Source organism: Salmo trutta, chromosome 14 (genome assembly GCF_901001165.1).
Source record: "Salmo trutta chromosome 14, fSalTru1.1, whole genome shotgun sequence".
Taxonomy (NCBI): Eukaryota; Metazoa; Chordata; class Actinopteri; order Salmoniformes; family Salmonidae; genus Salmo; species Salmo trutta.
The window spans coordinates 26,285,473-26,305,650 of record NC_042970.1 but is presented as its reverse complement, the minus strand read 5'-3'; the positions used below and the strand labels follow the sequence as shown (position 1 = coordinate 26,305,650).

At 45.4% G+C, this 20,178-nt stretch overlaps 1 protein-coding gene across 12 annotated transcripts in view; it reads right to left on the bottom strand.

Moving 5' to 3' along the window:
- The window catches only part of LOC115207684 (rap1 GTPase-activating protein 1), a 144,195-nt gene that overhangs the window by 20,073 nt on the left and 103,944 nt on the right, over positions 1-20,178 (bottom strand). For 9 of the 12 annotated variants that reach the window (XM_029775050.1, XM_029775054.1, XM_029775046.1 and 6 more), the window contains 10 exons: positions 15,448-15,483; positions 6,246-6,293; positions 5,662-5,700; positions 5,259-5,444; positions 4,790-4,893; positions 3,565-3,643; positions 3,357-3,410; positions 3,031-3,114; positions 2,663-2,763; positions 2,185-2,314 (listed from right to left, as the gene is read on the bottom strand). In XM_029775050.1, coding sequence (XP_029630910.1) covers positions 2,185-2,314; positions 2,663-2,763; positions 3,031-3,114; positions 3,357-3,410; positions 3,565-3,643; positions 4,790-4,893; positions 5,259-5,444; positions 5,662-5,700; positions 6,246-6,293; positions 15,448-15,465 — 843 coding nt within the window. In that variant the 5' untranslated portion in view covers positions 15,466-15,483. Of the gene's footprint in view, positions 1-2,184; positions 2,315-2,662; positions 2,764-3,030; positions 3,115-3,356; positions 3,411-3,564; positions 3,644-4,789; positions 4,894-5,258; positions 5,445-5,661; positions 5,701-6,245; positions 6,294-6,724; positions 7,345-15,447; positions 15,484-20,178 lie in introns of those variants that run through there. The other 3 variants (XM_029775045.1, XM_029775053.1, XM_029775049.1) reach the window with 2 other exon arrangements.

The window sequence follows — 20,178 nt, the reverse complement described above, 5'->3', positions numbered from 1 at the left end:
GGTCTACTCTCTCTTCCGACGGCCGTTACAGTGGGAAGCTTGTGGAAGGCTACCCAAAACGTTTGACCCAAGTTAAACAATTTAAAGGCAATGCTACCAAATACTAATTGAGTGTATGTAAACTTCTGACCCACTGGGAATGTGAAAGAAAGAAATAAAATCTGAAATAAATTATTCTCTCTACTATTATTCTGGAATTGTGAAAAACGGAGTTAAAATGTATTTGGCTAAGGTATATGTAAACTTCCGACTAACTGTAGGCTTGCTAACCAATTTATAATGAAACTAAATTAGCATTCCTTCAGGGCCCCCTTACCCTGATGTCTATAACAATTGCTCTAATAAAATAACTGAATTGAGCAAAACAATGTCGTCAATATGTCCCTACTGGAACAGGGAAATCGGTCAGGTGCAGTTTTACCCACCTGTAGAACTATCACAGCGCTGTCATATCTGAAAACAGTGGGGTAATCCGCCCTACCGATCACGGTGAACAGCTACTCGGGACGGCCCTATCGGGTCCTAGACGTTGGTGGCTAGACGTTGGTGGCTATAGTAGTAATCCTGTCAATGAAAGACTCAGCATCCTGTGATTTTTCTAACACCTTCTCTTCTCTACCGTACCATGGGTAAGAATCAACCGAGCAGGAAAGAGGAGGCCGTGTCTGATTCCCGCATCTCTGAGTTTCTTCCTAGCTCCATGAAAGGCCTGGCGCTGCTTGGTTACCTCAGCAGTGTAGTCTGGGTATATGTTAACCCGAGCTCCGTTGAAGGACAGGGGGAATTGCTGGTGGGACAGGCACAGAATATTTTCCTTCTCGGGGTCGTGGTGTATTTTGGCAATCATGATGCGGGGCCGTGTAGCGGAGAGCAAACCGCTTGGTCCACTTTTAGGCTTTGGGGGAAATTGTCAATACCTAACAGTTTTGGTATAAATTCTGCCACGAATTGTGTTGGTCTGCCTTTCTCAATTATTTCTTCCAAGCCTGTGATTCTGATATTGAAACGCCTTGAACGTCCCTCAAGGTCAATTAGCTTGAGTTTCATAGTTTTGTTTGTGTAACAGTGTAGGTTCCGTCCCTCTCTTCGCCCCAACCCGGGCTCGAACCAGGGACCCTTGCACACATCAACAACTGACACCCACCGAAGCATCGTTACCCATCGCGCCACAAGAGCCACGGCCCTTGCAACGCAAGGGGAAACCCTACTTCAAGTCTCAGAGCGAGTGATGTCACCGATTGAAATGCTATTAGCGCACACCACCGCTAACTAACTAGCCATTTCACATCGGTTACACTCACCCCCCCTTTGACCTCCTCCTTTTCCACAGCAACCAATGATCCGGGTCAACAGCATCAATGCAACAGTGTAGGTTCCTTCCCTCTCTTCGCCCCAACCCGGGCTCGAACCAGGGACCCTTGCACACATCAACAACTGACACCCACCGCAGCATCGTTACCCATCGCGCCACAAGAGCCACGGCCCTTGCAACGCAAGGGGAAACCCTACTTCAAGTCTCAGAGCGAGTGATGTCACCGATTGAAATGCTATTAGCGCGCACCACCGCTAACTAACTAGCCATTTCACATCGGTTACACTTGCTGTTAGTAGCTCTTCATACTGTCCCCCGATGGTGGCGATGCGTTTCTTGTGGTCACCTGCGTTTCCTTCCAGATCAATAATGCGGGTTGTATGTTCAGCCAGGGAGGCTTGCACCGATTGTAAGGATGAGTTGATTAAATTGAGTGTTCATGTCCTCTTCCATTTTTTTGATAGCTGCTAATATAATAGTCGGTGAGGGCTCTGAGTCAGGGTTAGCCATGCTAGCCATTATGGCCAGGCTAACGCAAGCATCGCCATCCTCATCTTGTGCTGTGGTGGGAACTTTGCCGTCTTTCTTTCTGGTTGTTTTTGGATTAATTAGTTTCCCCTTGGCCGTGTTTCTCATGGAGTTGCTCATTGTAGCAGTTTGGTTGGGCAAAAGTAATAGCATTGTGTATAAATGAAATTTAAGCAAGGGTGAGGAGGAGGTAGTCGGAGAAGCGTCTACTCAATGTGGTGCTCACTAGAGCCCCCCGTTCCCCAGTGATGTTTCTTGATTGAAATGAAGTAGATATACTATACATACAATCTAGCTACTGACAGACATAATGACAGACAGGACAGAGCCTGACAGCTAGTTACCTGCTGAGAGTCTCCCTCTGTGTATGGCAGCTTGGTGGACACGTGGAACATGATCTCCTTGTTGTGAAAGTTAGTGTAGACAGACTCTGTTCCTGTCTGGCCGTGGGTGACGTCCAGTCCTCCTCTGAAGCTGCAGAACCAGAGTGTGAACCAGACCGTTACATCACCAACAGCAGTAGCACAGGTCGTCTCAGACTCAGTGCAACCAGCCAGCACATCCACACCACTCTGTCTCATCCATCATAGAGTGAATGCCAAGGGCAGTTATCCCCTTCCACTCAATCATGATGTCCCTATCACTCAGAATATTATATTGCTCTAAATCGAGAGAATCAGAGCAGATCTACCATAATAAACAAGGCTTTAGACGTCTGAAGTGTCATCATTCAGGGAGTCATGTCAAAGTCAATTGTAATCGATTAGAGACATGATCAGTCTTTCATCTGCCATGTCAATACCATTCTAAGGCCACACTTACCCTTTAAAGTCATGGAGCTCAATCTTGTCCCCCAGAAACTCCAAGAACTCTACAAAAGCAGGACTCTCGTCACTGTTCCCAAATAGCTCCTCCTCGGTGGTCTGCAGGGAGAAACACAAGAGGAAGTATTACATCTGAGCTCAACAGGAAATCAATCAGGCCTCCTCTGGAGGAAGGACAGCAAATCCTCTTAGTTTGGGAAGGAGGGAGAAGCTCACACACCTAAACTCTCCTGAGAAGGCTGGCGTCTTATGATGACCAGGAAGTAGCACAGTCATAATAATACTCCAAATATGGGAAGCGACCAACTGTTATACATGTATATGACTTTATATGATTTTACAACCACAGGCTATATAAACACTCACCTGGCCAAACTTCTGATAAATGACTCCAAACTTGAAATTGTTGCTGATGACATGCTCATCAAAGGTGACAATGAGCCTTGAAGCCTGGAAAAATCGAGACTAGTACATTCAGCAGAGTCAAGGTGAAGGGGACTTGCAATGTAAAGCAGTGAGGGGGGAACATATATACACTGTCGTTGAGAAATAAAACATTAATACAGCAATAAATGCTCCTTGTTGGACCATACTATTATTGTATCGTAAAATAGTTATTGTTAGCTACTCCATTGTAAATGTACAGAGCTGACCAGGTAACTGAATAATTTCAAGATTAATACAGAGCCTACCTTTGGGTAGAGGACTGGGTAAAATCTGTCCACATTTACCTCTTCAAACACCAGCTGCAAAATAAAAAAGTACTTTAAACTTTTCCTCCTGCCATTGCAACTTTATACAATAACTTTATTTCAACTTCACATCCAGTAAATCCCTTTCCAACAATTCTCCACCGGGCTGGAGCATTAACATTTCCTTCTGGACTGTCTGTCATCCTACCTTGGCCATCTGGACCACGTTGGGGAACTCAGTCAGGCAGGAGATAGGAATCACATCATGGTGAGTTTTTAATTTGGTCCTAAAAGACAAATTGATGGAACAGTCACATAGATATTCCCCATTCTGTCTTTAGAGATAGGATTCTCATGTTAACACTTTGGGTTCATTTAAAAAAATCCTTCCCATTTTGTTGACATCCCTGTTGATGCAAATGTGATGCAAAACCAATGTGGATAATCTTTCTAAGGATGCTGTGGAGACACAATAGTGATTTGCATAGCCAGCCTTGCCACAGTCAACTATGAGCAACACAACCTGTTCACACCTGCTGTCTTTTCAGTGACAGCACAGCAGGCACATGAACCGACATACCTAGGTACTCTCTGGCATACACCCCCTGCAAACTGAGCACACTAACTAACAAAACATCCATTACAGCTGGAGTGCACTCTCTAGGGTTGTAAAATTCATTCACAGCTTTTTATGGAATATTACTACTCTATCATTAGTGTTATAATGTGGTGGAATTGATCATTTCACAGTGAGTGAGCATGTTGGGGAGAGGTGGGTGTGTTTGTGTTAGCACAGTGTACAGGCTGGCCTGGCACGTGTTTAAGGCTAGAGTGCTGCCATGCTGAGCTAAATGAACCTCTCCCTGAACACATAGTAGGGGATGGAAATGTGGACAGGACTGCTTAACAAACACTATTAGAGGATGAAGCAGACATATGTCCTCTGCTCTGGGTCAGGTGTTATTGAAAAGCGCCTGCAGTCCTTTAATGGCTGTATTGTCCTGGAACAGTGTGAAGAGAGCCTGAGAGGAGGCCACATTGAAAGAAGAGAGAGAGAGAGACAATAATGAGAGAGAGAGTATAATGAGAGAGAGATAGAGAGAGGGGGGGGCACATGGGGAGAGAGAGAGAGAGAGTGGTGAAAACAGAAGAGAATGGGGAGAAGGGCAGTGGGCAATAGAGAAATGATACAAGATAAGAGACAAATAGTGTGTAGCACGGGAGGCTGGTGATGGAGGACTTCTCATAATAATCCCTGGAATAGAGTGTGCATGGAATGTTTCAAAATGTTTTTGTTTTTTTAACCATTCCATTTATTCTTTTCCATGCATTACTATGAGCCCGTCCTCCCCCAATTAAGGTGCCACCAGCCGCCTGTGGTGTGTAGAGAGAAAGAGGAGGCAGGGGAGAGATGAAGATAATATGAATGGTACCTTAGCAGCAAGCAGAGATGCTCCTGGTCCCCGATGACATCATACTTCATGGAGAAGACCAGGTGGCCCAGGCCGATGTCCATGGAGTAGTAATTAAAGTGTTCCTATAGAGACATCACCAGAAGGTACACTCAGATAACAAATAATCCACACTTCAGGCAATGTTCATTATTCCTCTTACTGGCCCAGTCCCCCTCAGCTCGACTGCTCAGAGAAGCTCCTCCAGCTAACTCAACAGTGGTACATACAGATAATACTTTAATTTGTTATAAACACAGTCCCCTGCCAGGAGAATGAATGGACTGAGCCTCAGCCTGTGATGTAAGCATTTTGAGGGACTCTCAGCTAGCAAAGAAATATGCTACTTCCTTCTATTCTATTTCTATTTCAATCTACTTCAATTTCAGCTGGAATGAAATCTCCAGAAAAAAAGTGGGGAACAGAATGGTGCTTATCAGATGATGCTCACCTTGCCCATGAACTGTTTCCTGTAGATCTTGGCCGTGCTGTTGGTCTCCAGCTTGATGTGGGAGGCAGCACATGGCTTCTGCTCAGGCTCAGGTGTGGCACTGGGTTTGTGATTGGTCCCCTCGATCCAGTAGCCTCCGAACTGAGGCAGCAGGATTAGGGGGAAGGGGCTCCTACGACCCAGGACCTGATTCCAACCAAGATGATGAAGTTAATAAAGTTAAATTAAAATAAACACAATACGTGGGATTCAATTCAATAGCAGATAAAGAGCAACCACACTTTGGGTTCATTCAGACTGTTTATGATGTATCAAAGAGCTCTATATGTGATACAGATTTCAGTTTCCAATGGTTTTTATCATACACAGCTCTGTATGTGAGTCAGTTTTAGATTGTTTGTACCTCGTGAACGCTGGGGTAAGGGATATAGTCCTCCTCTGTCTGCAAGAAAACCACATGTCATATAATTCAGAACATTTTTCCATTTACCATCATAGTCCCCTCATTAATGCAGCATGTGACTTATGTTGACAGCACAATCAACCAATATGTAAATGCTCAATCTACAAAGCACATAACTAGAATTAAAGGAACCCACATTAAATCATAGATTGAAACCACATTGACGATATTGGGTGGGCTAACCCAACTAATGCGACCCAATTTTTGGAGTGACCACCACAATAAACACAACAATGTATTCACATCCTTATTGTCCACTAATTGTGACACTCAGAGCCTTGGCGAGCATCCCTTTAATCGGACACAGACTGCCGACCCGCCGAGGATATGGTACACAATCCAGCATTCCAACACTGCAGTCGTTTGGCTGTGTGATAAGATTGATGAGGTTGGGGTTCTAATTTGAGTGGTGTGTGTCTGAAAGCCTGTCTGACGGGAGACAAGGAGAGGTTCAAGGCTCTGCCATAATGGAGCCTTTGTCCACAGGGAGTGTGTGGGGAAATGTGAGGATGGACTAGACTCACTTTGAGGGGTGGAGGGAAGGTGCATCTCTGCTCGTCCATTCTGCTGCCCTGTGGAGGGAAATAGAGGCATGCCAGGGGCCAGGTGATATACACAGCACACACACACACACTCACACAGCTGCACAGAAATAACATAGACTTCTCACTCCAAGTTAACTTCAAAACAATAATAATATTCAAGAGCATTATGTTTTAAATGTTCCTCTAAACCAATCTTGGCATTACAGGTACATAGGAAAAGAGAGACTAGGAAGATTTCAGATTAAGGACAATACATTGCTTCAACATATCAACTAAACATAGCATGAAGAAAAAGCAAAGGGAGAGAGAATTCAAATGTCAGTGGAAGAAAAAAGATAGGGTAGTAACTGAAGCAAAGGAGTGAGTGTCTGAGAGACAGAGGACAGCAGAGAAAGCGTCACCAACAGCCAGGACCAGACCACACACATCATTGAGTCAATCAGAGGGAGTAAACCTACTGAAACAGAACAGTTAACACCATCGTCATTTGGCATGGGCGTCCGAGGCTTCATCCCTGGATGTTTTTGGTCCAGCCTGAAACCTTTATTTTACATTTCAGTCTGATATGAGTTTCCATAACCACACATCACTATGCGGTATTAAAAAATAAATAAATACAGACATTTATATGTCAAAAAAATCAAGGCTAGGCAGTAGCAGGCACTGCAAGAAGTCCCTGGAGTGAGGCGGTGACTGCTGTGATTGGTAGAGATTTTACAACAACATTATATTTAACCCAGTTTAAAAATAGGAAGTAGAATGAGGTAGTAGAATTTACCAAATGAATTGAATTATAGAGGTCTAATGATCTATTCCATTCAACAGGTAAACCTGCTTGGCTCATGTCTGTTATTTCCAATATATTTATAGGTTATGTAACTAATTTGTAAAAAAAAAACGGCCCATTATTAAATAGGTGAAATTATTTAATTGACCTTTTATTACTATTTCTATTCACTTAGTTACTTACTTTTTCTAATGTTGTTGCATTGTCGAGAGGTTAACTTGCAGGTCAGCATTTCATTGCACTGTGTACTCCATGTACAGTTGAAGTCGGAAGTTTACATACACCTTAGCCAAGTACATTTAAACTCAGTTTTTCACAATTCCTGACATTTAATCCTAGTAAAAATTCCCTGTCTCAGTTCATTTAGGATCTCCACTTTATTTTAAGAATGTGAAATGTCAGAATAATAGTAGAGACAATGATTTATTTCAGCTTTTATTTCTTTCATAACATTCCCAGTGGGTCAGAAGTGTACATACACTCAATTAGTATTTGGTAGCATTGCCTTTAAATTGTTAAACTTGGGTCAAACGTTTCTGGTAGCCTTCCACAAGCTTCCCACAATAAGTTGGGTGAATTTTGGCCCATTCCTCCTGACAGAGCTGGTGTAACTGAGTCAGGTTTGTAGGCCACCTTGCTCGCACATGCTTTTTCAGTTCTGCCCACAAATGTTCTCTAGGATTGAGGTCAGGGCTTTGTGATGGCCACTCCAATACCTTGACTTTGTTGTCCTTAAGCCATTTTGCCACAACTTTGGAAGTATGCTTGGGGTCATTATCCATTTGGAAGACCCATTTGCGACCAAGCTTTAACTTCCTGACTGATGTCTTGAGATGTTGCTTCAATATATCCATATCATTTTTCTTCCTCATGATGCCATCTATTTTGTGAAGTGCACCAGGCCCTCCTGCAGTGAAGCACCCCCACAACATGATGCTGCCACCCCCGTGCTTCACTTTTGGGATGGTGTTCTTCAGCTTGTAAGCCTTCCCCCTTTTTCCTCCAAACATAACGATGGTCATTATGGCCAAACAGTTATATATTTTTTTCATCAGACCAGAGGACATCTCTCCAAAAAGTACGATCTTTGTCCCCATGTGCAGTTGCAAACCGTAGTCTGGCTTTTTTATGCCGGTTTTGAAGCAGTGGCTTCTTCCTTGCTGAGCGGTCTTTCAGGTTATGTCGATATAGGACTCGTTTTACTGTGGATATAGATACTTTTATACCTGTTTCCTCCAGCATCTTCACAAGGTCCTTTGCTGTTGTTCTGGGATTGATTTGCACTTTTCACACCAAAGTACGTTCATCTGTAGAAGACAGAACGCGTCTCCTTCCTGAGCGGTATGACGGCTGCGTGGTCCCATGGTGTTTATACTTGCGTACTATTGTTTGTGCAGATGAACGTGGTATCTTCAGGCGCTTGGGAATTGCTCCCACGGATAAACCAGACTTGTGGAGGTCTACAATTTTTTTCTGAGGTCTTGGCTGATTTCTTTAGATTTTCGCCTGATGTCAAGCAAAGAGGCACTGAGTTTGAAGGTAGGCCTTGAGATACATCCACAGGTACATCTCCAATTGACTCAAATGATGTCAATTAGCCTACCAGAAGCTTCTAAAGCCATGACATCATTTTCTGGAATTTTCCAACCTGTTTAAAGGCACAGTCAACTTATTGTATGTAAACTTCTGACCCACTGAAATTGTGATACAGTGAATTATAAGTGCAATAATGTGTCTGTAAACAATTGTTGGAAGAATTACTTGTGTCACGCACAAAGTAGATGTCCTAACCAACTTTCCAAAACTATAGTTTGTTAAACTTCTTATGGCTTGAGGGCGCTATTTTCACATCCGAATGAAAAGTGTGCCCAAAGTATACTGCCTGCTACTCAGGCCCAGAAGCTAGGATATGCATATAATTGGTAGATTTGGATAGAAAACACTCAAAGGTTTCTAAAACTGTTTGAATGATGTCTGTGAGTATAACATAATTTATTTGGCAGGCAAAACCCCAAGGACAAACCACCAGGATTTCTTTTTATGTCACTCTCTTTTCAATGTGTTTTCATTGAGAATCCATAATTCTAAGGCAGTTGCTTGCTTCCTATCGCTTCCTATCGCTTCCACTGGATGTCAACAGTCTTTAGAAATTGGTGGATGTTTTTCCTTTGTGTAAGAATGAGGCTGGAGGGAAGTGTACTGTTTGATATAGGCGCGTGACCTGAAAAGCACGCTCCACTTTGTTTTCCTCCGGTATTGAACGCAGTTTATCCCGTCTTAAATTTGATCAATTATTTACGTTAAAAAATACCTAAAGTTGTATTAGGAAAGTTGTTTGAAATGTTTGGACAAAGAATAAAGGTAACTTGAGATATTTTGTAGTCATGTTGCGCGAGTTGGAACCGGTGTTTTTCTGGATCAAACGCGCCAAATAAATGGACATTTTGGATATATAACGACGGAATTAATCGAACAAAAGGACCATTTCTGATGTTTATGGGACATATTGGAGTGCCAACAGAAGAAGCTCATCAAAGGTAAGGCATGAATTATATATTTATTTCTGAGTTTTGTGTCGCGCCTGGCGGGATGAAATATGATTGTCTGTGTTGTTTGATGGGGTGCTGTCCTCACATAATAGCATTGTTTCCTTCCGCCGTAAAGCCTTTTTGAAATCTGACACTGTGGCTAGATTAACAAGAAGTTCAGCTTTATTTGGTGTATTGCACTTCTGAATGTATGAAAGTTAAATATTTGTAATACTTTTTTTGAATTTGGCGCTCTGCCATTTCACCGGATGTTGTCAAATCAATCCCGTTAACGATTTGAGCCATAAGAAGTTTAACAGGAAATTTGTGGAGTGGTTGAAAAACGAGTTTTAATGACTCCAACCTAAGTGTATGTAAACATCCGACTTCAACTGTATATCATGTGTATATGACAAATAAACAAACTGGGACTTAGAAGGGAAGGGGGAGGGCAGCCAGAAAGAGAGGGGAAAAGATGGCCAGCTTTGTGGTTATTTGTGATTGTAGGTGAACAATTATTAAGTTATGTGTCCACAAATGTTATGTCATCGAAATATCTCACATTAGCTGGTAGAACTGACAAAGGTATAATAATATTCATATAGCCTAGGGGCTATGTAGCTTCTTATTTGTTTGTGGACACATTTTTCTTTACAGTTTAGTTGCCCTGATCGTGTCAGTATATGTCACGACTTCCACCGAAGTCGTTTCCTTTCCTTGTTCGGGCGGTGTTCAGCGGTCGGCATCACCGGTCTTCTAGCCATCGTCGATCCACTTTTCATTTTCCATTTGTTTTGTCTTGTTTTCCTACACACCTGGTTTCCATTTCCCTCATTAAGTGTTGTGTATTTAACCCTCTGTTCCCCCCATGTTCTTGTGTGGAATTGTTTGTTTATAAGTGCTTGTGCACTATGTTACTGGTGCGTGTCGGGTTTTGTACCCATGTAGGTTTTTTTTTATTGCCCTTGGTTTTGAAATTAAACTGCTCCGGCTATTACCTATTTCTGCTCTCCTGCGTCTGACTTCACTGCCACCAGTTCCCCAACCCTTACAGAATTCCACACCACCCATATGGAGTCAGCAGGAGCAGGTGCCCCTGGTATAGGGGTCGAGGAGCGCGTCCTGGAGCAAGAGGCGATGATCCACCATCTCGGCGCCCCCATGGACCGCATTGTCCAAACCATGGACTGCTGGGAGAGACAAGGAGTTCTTCCAGTGCCTCCCCCAGCACAACAGGGGCCTCCACTACTCACTCCCCCTGCACCCGGTTCCAGTGGGATTCGCCTCACCCTACCCGGGGAGTACGATGGGACGGCTGCCCGCTGCCAGTGTTTCCTGCTGCAGTTGGAGTTATACCTGGCAACGGTCCACCCGGCTTCTTCGGGCCGTGAGAGGGTGTCCGCCCTCTCAAGGAACGCACAAGAGTTCGCTTTGGACTTTTGGACCCTGGCCTCCAGAGCGGGATGGAACAACAGGGCCCTGATCGACCACTATCGCTGCAGTTTGCGCGAGGACGTCCGTCGAGAGTTGGCCTGCAGGGACACCACCCTCACCTTCGACCAGCTAGTGGACCTGTCCATTCGGCTGGATAACCTGCTGGCTACCCGCGGACGTCCAGATCGGGGTCTGTTGGTTCCATCCCCCAGCACCACCGCTCCGATGCCCATGGAGTTGGGAGGTGCTGCGCTCAGGGAGACCGGAGGAGGTTCCGTCTCGTGCACCATCTGTGGCCGCAGAGGTCACACTGCCGGTCGGTGCCGGGTTGGTTCCTCTGGGGGTTGAGGCAGTAGGCAGGGCACTCTGGCGTCACCCCAGGTGAGAAGGCACCATTCTCACCCAGAGCCCTCTTTTGCACACATGTTTTTGTTCGTTACTTTTTCTGAGTTTTCCCCGCATTCCAAGCATAAGGCGCTCGTCAATTCAGGCGTGGCTGGGAATTTTATTGACAGATCATTTGCCCATAGTTTAGGGATCCCCATCGTTCCTGTGGCTATGCCCTTCCCAGTTCACGTCTTAGATAGTCGACCATTAGGGTCAGGGTTGATTAGGGAGGCCACCGCTCCTCTGGGCATGGTGACGCAGGGGGGTCACACAGAGAGAATCAGTCTCTTTCTCATAGACTCTCCTGTGTTTCCCATGGTGCTAGGCCTACCCTGGTTAGATTGTCATGACCCCACTGTTTCATGGCAACGGAGGGCTCTCACAGGGTGGTCGCGAGAGTGCTCAGGGAGGTTTTTAGGGGTTTCCGTAGGTGCTACTACGGTGGAAAGTCCAGACCAGGTATCCACCGTGCGCATTCCCCCCGAATATGCAAAACCCTTCCTTGGCGGCAGACGGAAGGTAATAATGGAGGACAGCGACGACACCAGGGTTCGCGGACACTCAAAGCCCAAGAACAACCCCAAGATTTAGGGGGGGGGGTTAGGGGGCACAAGGGGTGGCCGGTCGAGCCAAGGAGAGTGCCAGAGCCCGAATGGCAAACTCTGGAGGAGTGTGTCATCAGACCACGGCCACAGAAACCCCAAGATTTTTTTGGGGGGGGCACATGGAGCTGGTGGCTGAGCCGCGGGAAGAGCCAGAGACTGTCAGGGAGGCAATGGAGAAGTTGGGAGAGAGAGAGAGATGTTGTGCAAGTGTGTTCTGCTCAACATTCGACCAGAAAATCCGGTTAACAGTCTGGTGAAACCTGTGTCGGCTCCATGCATCTGGCCTCCAGTGCGCCTCCCCAGTCCGATACGTCCTGTGCCTGCTCCTCGCACTCACCCTGAAGAGCGTGTCACCAGTCCGGTGCAACCTGTGCCGGCCCCACGCATCAGGCCTCCAGTGCGCCTCCCCAGTCAAGTACGTCCTGTACCTGCTCCTCGCACTCGCCCTGAAGTGCGTGTCCCCAGTCCAGTACGTCCTGTGCCTGCTCCTCGCACTCGCCCTGAAGTGCGTGTCACCAGTCCGGTGCCACCTGTGCCGGCTCCACGCATCAGGCCTCCAGTGCGCCTCCCCAGTCCGGTACATCCTGTGCCTGCTCCTCGCACTCGCCCTGAAGTGCATGTCCCCAGTCCGGTACGTCCTGTGACTTTTCCCTGCACTCGCCCTCAAGTGCGTGTCACCAGTCCAGTGCCACCTGTACCGGCTCCACGCACTAGGCCTCCAGTGCGCATTCACAGTCCAGAGCTTCCGGCGACGGTTCACAGTCCGGAACCTCCTGAGACGGTCCACAATCCGGAACATCCAGCGACGGTCCACGGTCCGGAACCTCCTGCGACGGTCAACGGTCCGGAACCTCCTGCGACGGTCAACGGTCCGGAACCTCCAGCGACGGTCAACGGTCCGGAACCTCCAGCGACGGTCAACGGTCCGGAACCTCCAGCGACGGTCAACGGTCCGGAACCTCCAGCGACGGTCAACGGTCCGGAACCTCCAGCGACGGTCAACGGTCCGGAACCTCCAGCGACGGTCAACGGTCCGGAACCTCCAGCGACGGTCAACGGTCCGGAACCTCCAGCGACGGTCAACGGTCCGGAACCTCCAGCGACGGTCAACGGTCCGGAACCTCCAGTGACGGTCAACGGTCCGGAGCTTCCAGGCAAGGCGTCCAGTCCAGCTCCAAGGCCGAAGCCTTCTTCTGCACCAGTGCCCAGTCCAGGCAAGGCGTCCAGTCCTGCTCCATGGCCGGAGCCTTCTTCTGCGCCAATGCCCAGTCCAGGCACGGCGTCCAACCCAGCTCCATGGCCGGAGTCCTCCTTTGAGCCAGTGCCCAGTCCAGGCATGGCGTCCAACCCAGCTCCATGGCCGGAGTCCTCCTTTGTGCCGATGCCCAGTCCAGGCACGACGTTCAGCCCGGCGCGATGGCCGGATCCGGGGTCTGGGCAGGGGCTACAACCTGCACCGGAGCCGCCACCGACACTAATCACCCCCCCCCCCCCCCATTTGGTTTCAGGTTTTGCTTCCGGAGTCTGCACCTTTGGCGGGGTACTGTCACGCCCTGACTATGGAGAGCCCTTGGTTCTCTATGGTGTTGTAGGTCAGGGCGTGACTAGGGGGGTGATCTAGTATGTTTATTTCTATGTTGGTGCTAATATGGTTCCCAATTAGAGGCAGCTGTTTATCGTTGCCTCTGATTGGGGATCATATTTAGGTAGTTATTTCCCCACCTGTGTTTTGTGGGATATTGATTGTTAGTGTGTTTGGGCACTGCGTCCTCACGGTCTTTGTAAGTTTTGTTATTTTGTTTTGTTAGTTTCACTTAAATAAATATGTGGAACTATACTCACGCTGCGCCTTGGTCCACTCATTTCCAAGAACGTGACAGACAGTGTCTATCTAGCCCCGGAGATAGGCTATCCTTAGGCTGAGTCAAATTCAGGTTGCACATCAGCTGGCTCAAGCTAATTGGCTAAATTATTTGGCTAACTCTTCCCAACTGCGAACACACACATCAAACCACACCACGAAACAAACTCACATTTGAATTCAGTCATGGCCGCTAGCATTTCTTAATTAACCAAATCTAAAAAGAGGCCAAATCAGGAAGTGTAGTCGCCCTTTATACTAACTAAAGACATGTTGCACCTTTACCTTGCTACCTTTCAGATGAGCCATGGAGGAGGACAGATAAGAACGGCAGGCCAGTGGAGCATTTAGAACAGTAACAGACAGGGGCAAATGGTAGGAAAGAAGATAATTTAAGTGACCCAGACACAGGCCCAAAACAAGTTAAGCTACCCCAGTATCCCCTTGACTGTTTTGAATTGCAAAACTAAGGAGACACACCAGACAAGACACAAAGACAGCAACAGAAGTGTAGGATATGATGGAGAGAGACACCAGACAAGACACAAAGACAGCAACAGAAGTGTAGGATATGATGGAGAGAGACACCAGACAAGACACAGAGACAGCAACAGAAGAATAGGTGTTGGAGAGAGACACCGGAAGAACAGAACAGGCCATAACAGAAGAGGATAGACAAAGGAGACAGTAACAAACAAGAACCTGAGACAGCAACAAACAAGACACAGACACCAACAAACAAGAAGCAGAAGGTGACAGAAGAGGGCAAATGGAGAGAGAACAGTAGAGCACACATTAGAATGTATCACTTGAAGTTGCTCTATAGATTTTATTTAGTTAGATTTATTTACAGGAATAATAACAGGTGAAATACAGACAGTGAAAAGTAAAACATGGTTTACAAAGAACTTGCAGGTGAGGTGAAAAAGCCTGTGAAATTACTATTAAAACAATTATTTACTTTCACACTTTTTACAACTGGGACAGGACAAGATAGGAGGGTAGACAAGAGAACGCAACATAGAATACTAAGAGACAGCAACATAAGAGGGCAACAAGAGAGACAGCAACAGACGATACAGGAAAGGCTATGGAGAGGAGGGGTGAGCACACAGTAGACTGTACCACTTAAAGCTGCTCTATGGATACTAAACAGTGTGTGTGTGTGTTTAAACATTTGACCAACTGGGGGACATTTTCTTAGTCCCCACAAGGTCAAATGCTATTTCTAGGGGGTTTATGGTTAGAATTAGTGTTAGGGTTAGAATTAGATTTAGGGTTAGGAGCTAGGGTTAGTTTTATTGTTAGGAGCTAGGGTTAGGTTTAGGGTTAAGGTTAGGTTTTTGGGTTAGGGTTAAGGTATGGGTTAGGGTTTAGGGAATATAGGATTTTGAATGGGACTGAATTTTGTGTCCCTACAAGGTTAGTGTGTCTGTGTGTGCGTGCGTGCGTGTGTGTGTGTGGACATGTTTAACCAGAAGTACCCACAAGAATAGTAAACGGAAAACAAATTGAAACTACAAAGAAGACAAAGCAGTGAGTATAGTATACAGCAGAGATCTCAGACAACTTACAGTACCTGCATCCTCTGGATCATTGCAAATAGGTCTGATGTCTGAGGGAGAGAGATAGACAAATCAAAGAAGGAGAGCGGTTTACTGGTTGGTGAAATATGCTGGCTCTACAGTCTTCTTCACATGAGATTTTTATTGTGTTCATCCCAACACATTTGTGGATGTGGAGCTGGGAGTGTAGTTGATCCAAGCCCTCTTTACATTACAACCAGCCTCTGACTGCATGCTCCTTGGCATCAATGTGTTGTGCTTCTTTCCCAGGCCAGTCACACCCCCCGAGCACACCATCACCCTCACTGAGGCTCCATTTACTATTCACTGAATCGCTCCTAACGAAAACAATCGCCTGGAAACAATGATATTCTCCTCTGAAGGAGCCGGCAGGGTGAAGCCCAGTGCCTCTAAAGGCGGGGAGGGAATATTAAGGTGCAAACAGCCACTAACCACCTTAACACAGTCTCAGGCAGGCAGCTAACTCTGTACACTCAGGATGTATTGATGCGTGACTGTAACACACTTAGCCCATTAGATCAACACGGAATGGGGAGAGGAGATATTAGTCAGAAAATGAAAACAAATTAGATGCATGGGTTTACAAACTGGTTCTAATAGTACCCTCCATCTGTCAGCTCTGTTAATTTTGAATCAATAGTCGTCTACTGTACAAGTCCTGCAGGAAGTGAGTCAAAGATACATAACTTCCAGACTCCTTTAACCAAAAATCAACACAAGTGCTGTAGCCTCATTACAAACTCCATTCACTATCAGCTCCCATTAACTGCATAATCCATTCTATCCCAGATAAGGTAGTGGCAGGTAGCCTTGCGGTTAAGAGTATTGGGTCGCTGGTTCGAATCCCTGAACTGACTAGGTGAAAAATGTGTCATTGTGCTGTTGAGCAAGGCACTTAACCCTAATATCTCTGGATAAGAGCATCTGCTAAATGACTCAAATGTAAAAAATATGAGAACTCATGAAGAGAAAGAACTATTGAGGCCTGAGAATCTACTCTATTCAAGATAAGGGACACTCGTATAAAGTAAGAGAAGGAATACCCACAGCCAGGCAGCTGTTCTCCACAAAGCCTGCTATTCTGATGCTGGGCAGTTCCATCCTGACCACAATGCATGGACTAGGGAAGTTACCAATTAAAAACTCTGTGCTACCGGGTGAGATAGCCAATGACAGCCCAGTGAAGCACTCTCTGTACCATGTAACACAAGTGGACTGGGGTGTCAAGCTAATGTTTTCACATGACAACATGAATTTACTATGGGTACACCAAAATGTACTGTTTGGGCACATTCACACATACTGACTAACACTGGCTTGTTTTAATAACCCATGGTTCATTGTGTGAACAAACAGTGTCATATGATACGCTGGCCGATCCTGCTGCTGCCTTGAAAGCAAACGAGTGCAAACTAACACGGTCAGTGAGGATCAGAACCAAAAACAGAACTATTACTGTTTTCCATACACAAATATTCACCACACCAACCCCTTTACCAAAAATGTGAGTGCAGTAGTAACCTACACATGTGGGGTGACTGAACTCTCTGCCAGAGACAAACAGATTATTGAGAGGTACTTCCATGGTAACGAGTAAAGGTGAAGGGACTAGAAACAGCAGTAAAGACCGACCCTGATCTAATGATCTCCTTTCCTAGCCTCTCCACTGTCTCTGTAGCTACTGGAAACAGAGTCCTACCAAAACCAATCTCTGTCCACATGAGAAATTATACATTAATATTTGTGATAAGACTAACAGTAAGAGACACAGCTGTGCCTTCAAGTAACGAACAGCTGTTCTGGCTGCAACAGAGTAATGGTGAACAGATGTGGATTTACAACACTACGCTGTCAGATACCTAAGATCACAGTTATCTGCACTACATTATCTCTTACTCATATGCAACAGTAAGAATGAATACTTACATCACTGTGTCGTCTCCTCTGGCCCCATGTAATAACCGAAGGACTGAGGAACACATGGCCACTCTTAGTCATCCTGAAGTCACTCATAACTCCAAAACTCTGACACCAAAAACAGAGTATGGGTATATTTGTTTCTGTGTGTATATAGACCAGACGAGTGTCAGAGGTCTAACTACTACTGTCACTTTACACTCTGTATTCTACTGCCCCTAAAAACAAGACAGGAACTGCTGCGTCTCAGGTCTCTTAACACGTTGCATGCTCATTAGAATGCATGGGTTTGTATAGGTCTGTATGTACTATATCTGTGTGAGCATGTGCCTGACTGTAAAGATCCTCTTCCCTCCCTTCCTCTTCTCACACACTCTGTTTTCGAGGAAGAGCGTTTCTCCACCTCCTCTCTCGCTTTGTGGACTTCTCTTTTTTACTCTTTCATATGGTAAGCATATTGTTCTCTCTCTCTCTCTCTCTCTCTCTCTCTCTCTCTCTCTCTCTCTCTCTCTCTCTCTCTAGTCTGTGCTCAAAGCTTTTACACTGCAGAAGTAAAGTAAGTCCACCTTTTAGTCCGAATAACGTGTATAAACTGCTCTGTAAAGACCTTGATGTTAAAGTAAGACCCTCCTTGTTCATTTATTGACACAGCGCATTTCTTCAGGGGCCTTTATTGACCCTGTGAAAGTTTTCATGGGCCGGGTCTGAGAGGAGTCAGCAGGCTGCAGGAGCCCAGAGATGGTCTGCTGACACAGCCAGGTCCAGGGTCTGAGATCAGGGTCTCATCATCTCATCTTTTCAACTTTCAGAACAGAAAGAAGGGTAGTCATTCTGTAGTATGTTGGATTACATGTTTGAATAAGAGGAAGAGAAAGAGCGAAAGAGGGAGGAAAGGGGAAGAGTAGTTGTATTATTATGTAAAGTGTACACTGTGGAACTCCTCCTCTCGGAGGTACTCTCCCACTATCACATGTCCAACCAATACTGCCCTACTTCATACCACAGGGAAACACATTTCAGGAACCTCTCAATGAAAACAAATTGGACTCATTTTATAATGGTCTGCATTTATACAATGAGAAACACTATCATTTCTTACAACAAAATTGATTTCAGCAGAGAGAAATCAATGGGCAAAACACTCGAGCAGGGAGAGATCTGAGGTTCTATGATGAGGAGGCTACACAGTGCCTTCGGAAATTATTCAGACCCATTTACTTTTTCCACAGTTACAGCCTTATTTAAAAATGGATAAAATAAAATCCTCAGCAATCTACACACAATACCCCATAATGACAAAGCAAAAACAGTTTTTAGAAATGTACAGAAGTATTCAGACCTTTGCAATGAGACTCAACATTGAGCTCAGGTGCATCCTGTTTCCATTGATCATCCTTGGGATGTTTCTACAACTTGATTGGAGTCCACCTGTGGTAAATTCAATTGATTGGACATGATTTGGAAAGGCATACACCTGTCTATATAAAGTTCCCACAGTTGACAGTGCATGTATACCCAAGATGGTGTAGCAGTCGCATGTCTTTGTCCTTGTCTTGTTGTGTCCCATGTATATATCTTTTTATATCTTTTTTCTTCGCATATCTTTTTATATTTTTGTAAACCTCAATTTCAAAATACTCTCCTGCAACCCGCCTCACCCAATGTGGGGCGGGCTGAATTGGTCCATTGGCCAATTTCTTGGGCCACTATACCTATTTTGCCAATTGGCCTGGACCCCTTTACTACATGGAACCCTATTAATCCATCACGACTGGACTACCGACGTAATCTGCCCGAGGGTTTTTTTTTTTTTCAAGATTCCCCTCTGTCGCGACATCCCCTGAATGCCCATCTGCTAGCCTGCTAGCCGCGGCCCGCTAGCTGTCTACAGCATATTGGACTGTTAGCTGAAGAGATCCATCGGCCAATTTCTTGGGCCACTATACCTATTTTGCCAATTGGACTAGACCCCTTTACTACACGGAACCCTATTAACCTCTCTAGGGTAGGGGGCAGTATTTGCACAGCCGGATAAAAAACGTACCCGATTTAATCTGGTTATTACTACTGCCCAGAAACTAGAATATGCATATAATTATTGTCTTTGGATAGAAAACACCCCAAAGTTTCTAAAACTGTTTGAATGGTGTCTATGAGTATAACAGAACTCATATGGCAGGCAAAAACCTGAGAAGATTCCTTACAGGAAGTGCCCTCTCTGACCATTTCTTGGGCTTCTACACTCTCTTTATTGAAAACTGAGGATCTCTGCTGTAACGTGACACTTCCTACGGCTCCATGTTTTTATTTTTTCATCTTTGAACGAAAACACGCTTTCCCGGTCGGAATATTATTAGCGCTTTTGGCAAGTGCTCTATCAGAGGACAATGGGCTGAGGCACGTGCACAAGTCGACCCCATGCTTTTATTTTTTTTCGTCTTTTAACCTAAACACAGATTCCCGGTCGGAATATTATCGCTTTTTTACGAGAAAAATGGCATAAAAATTGATTTTAAACAGCGGTTGACATGCTTCGAAGTACGGTAATGGAATATTTTGAATTTTTTTGTCACGAAACACGTCGGGCGCGTAACCCTTATTTACCCTTTCGGATAGTGTCTTGAACGCACGAACAAAACGCCGCTGTTTGGATATAACTATGGATTATTTGGGACCAAACCAACATTTGTTATTGAAGTAGAAGTCCTGGGAGTGCATTCTGACGAAGAACAGCAAAGGTAATAACATTTTTCTTATAGTAGATCTGACTTTGGTGAGTGCTAAACTTGCTGGGTGTCTAAATAGCT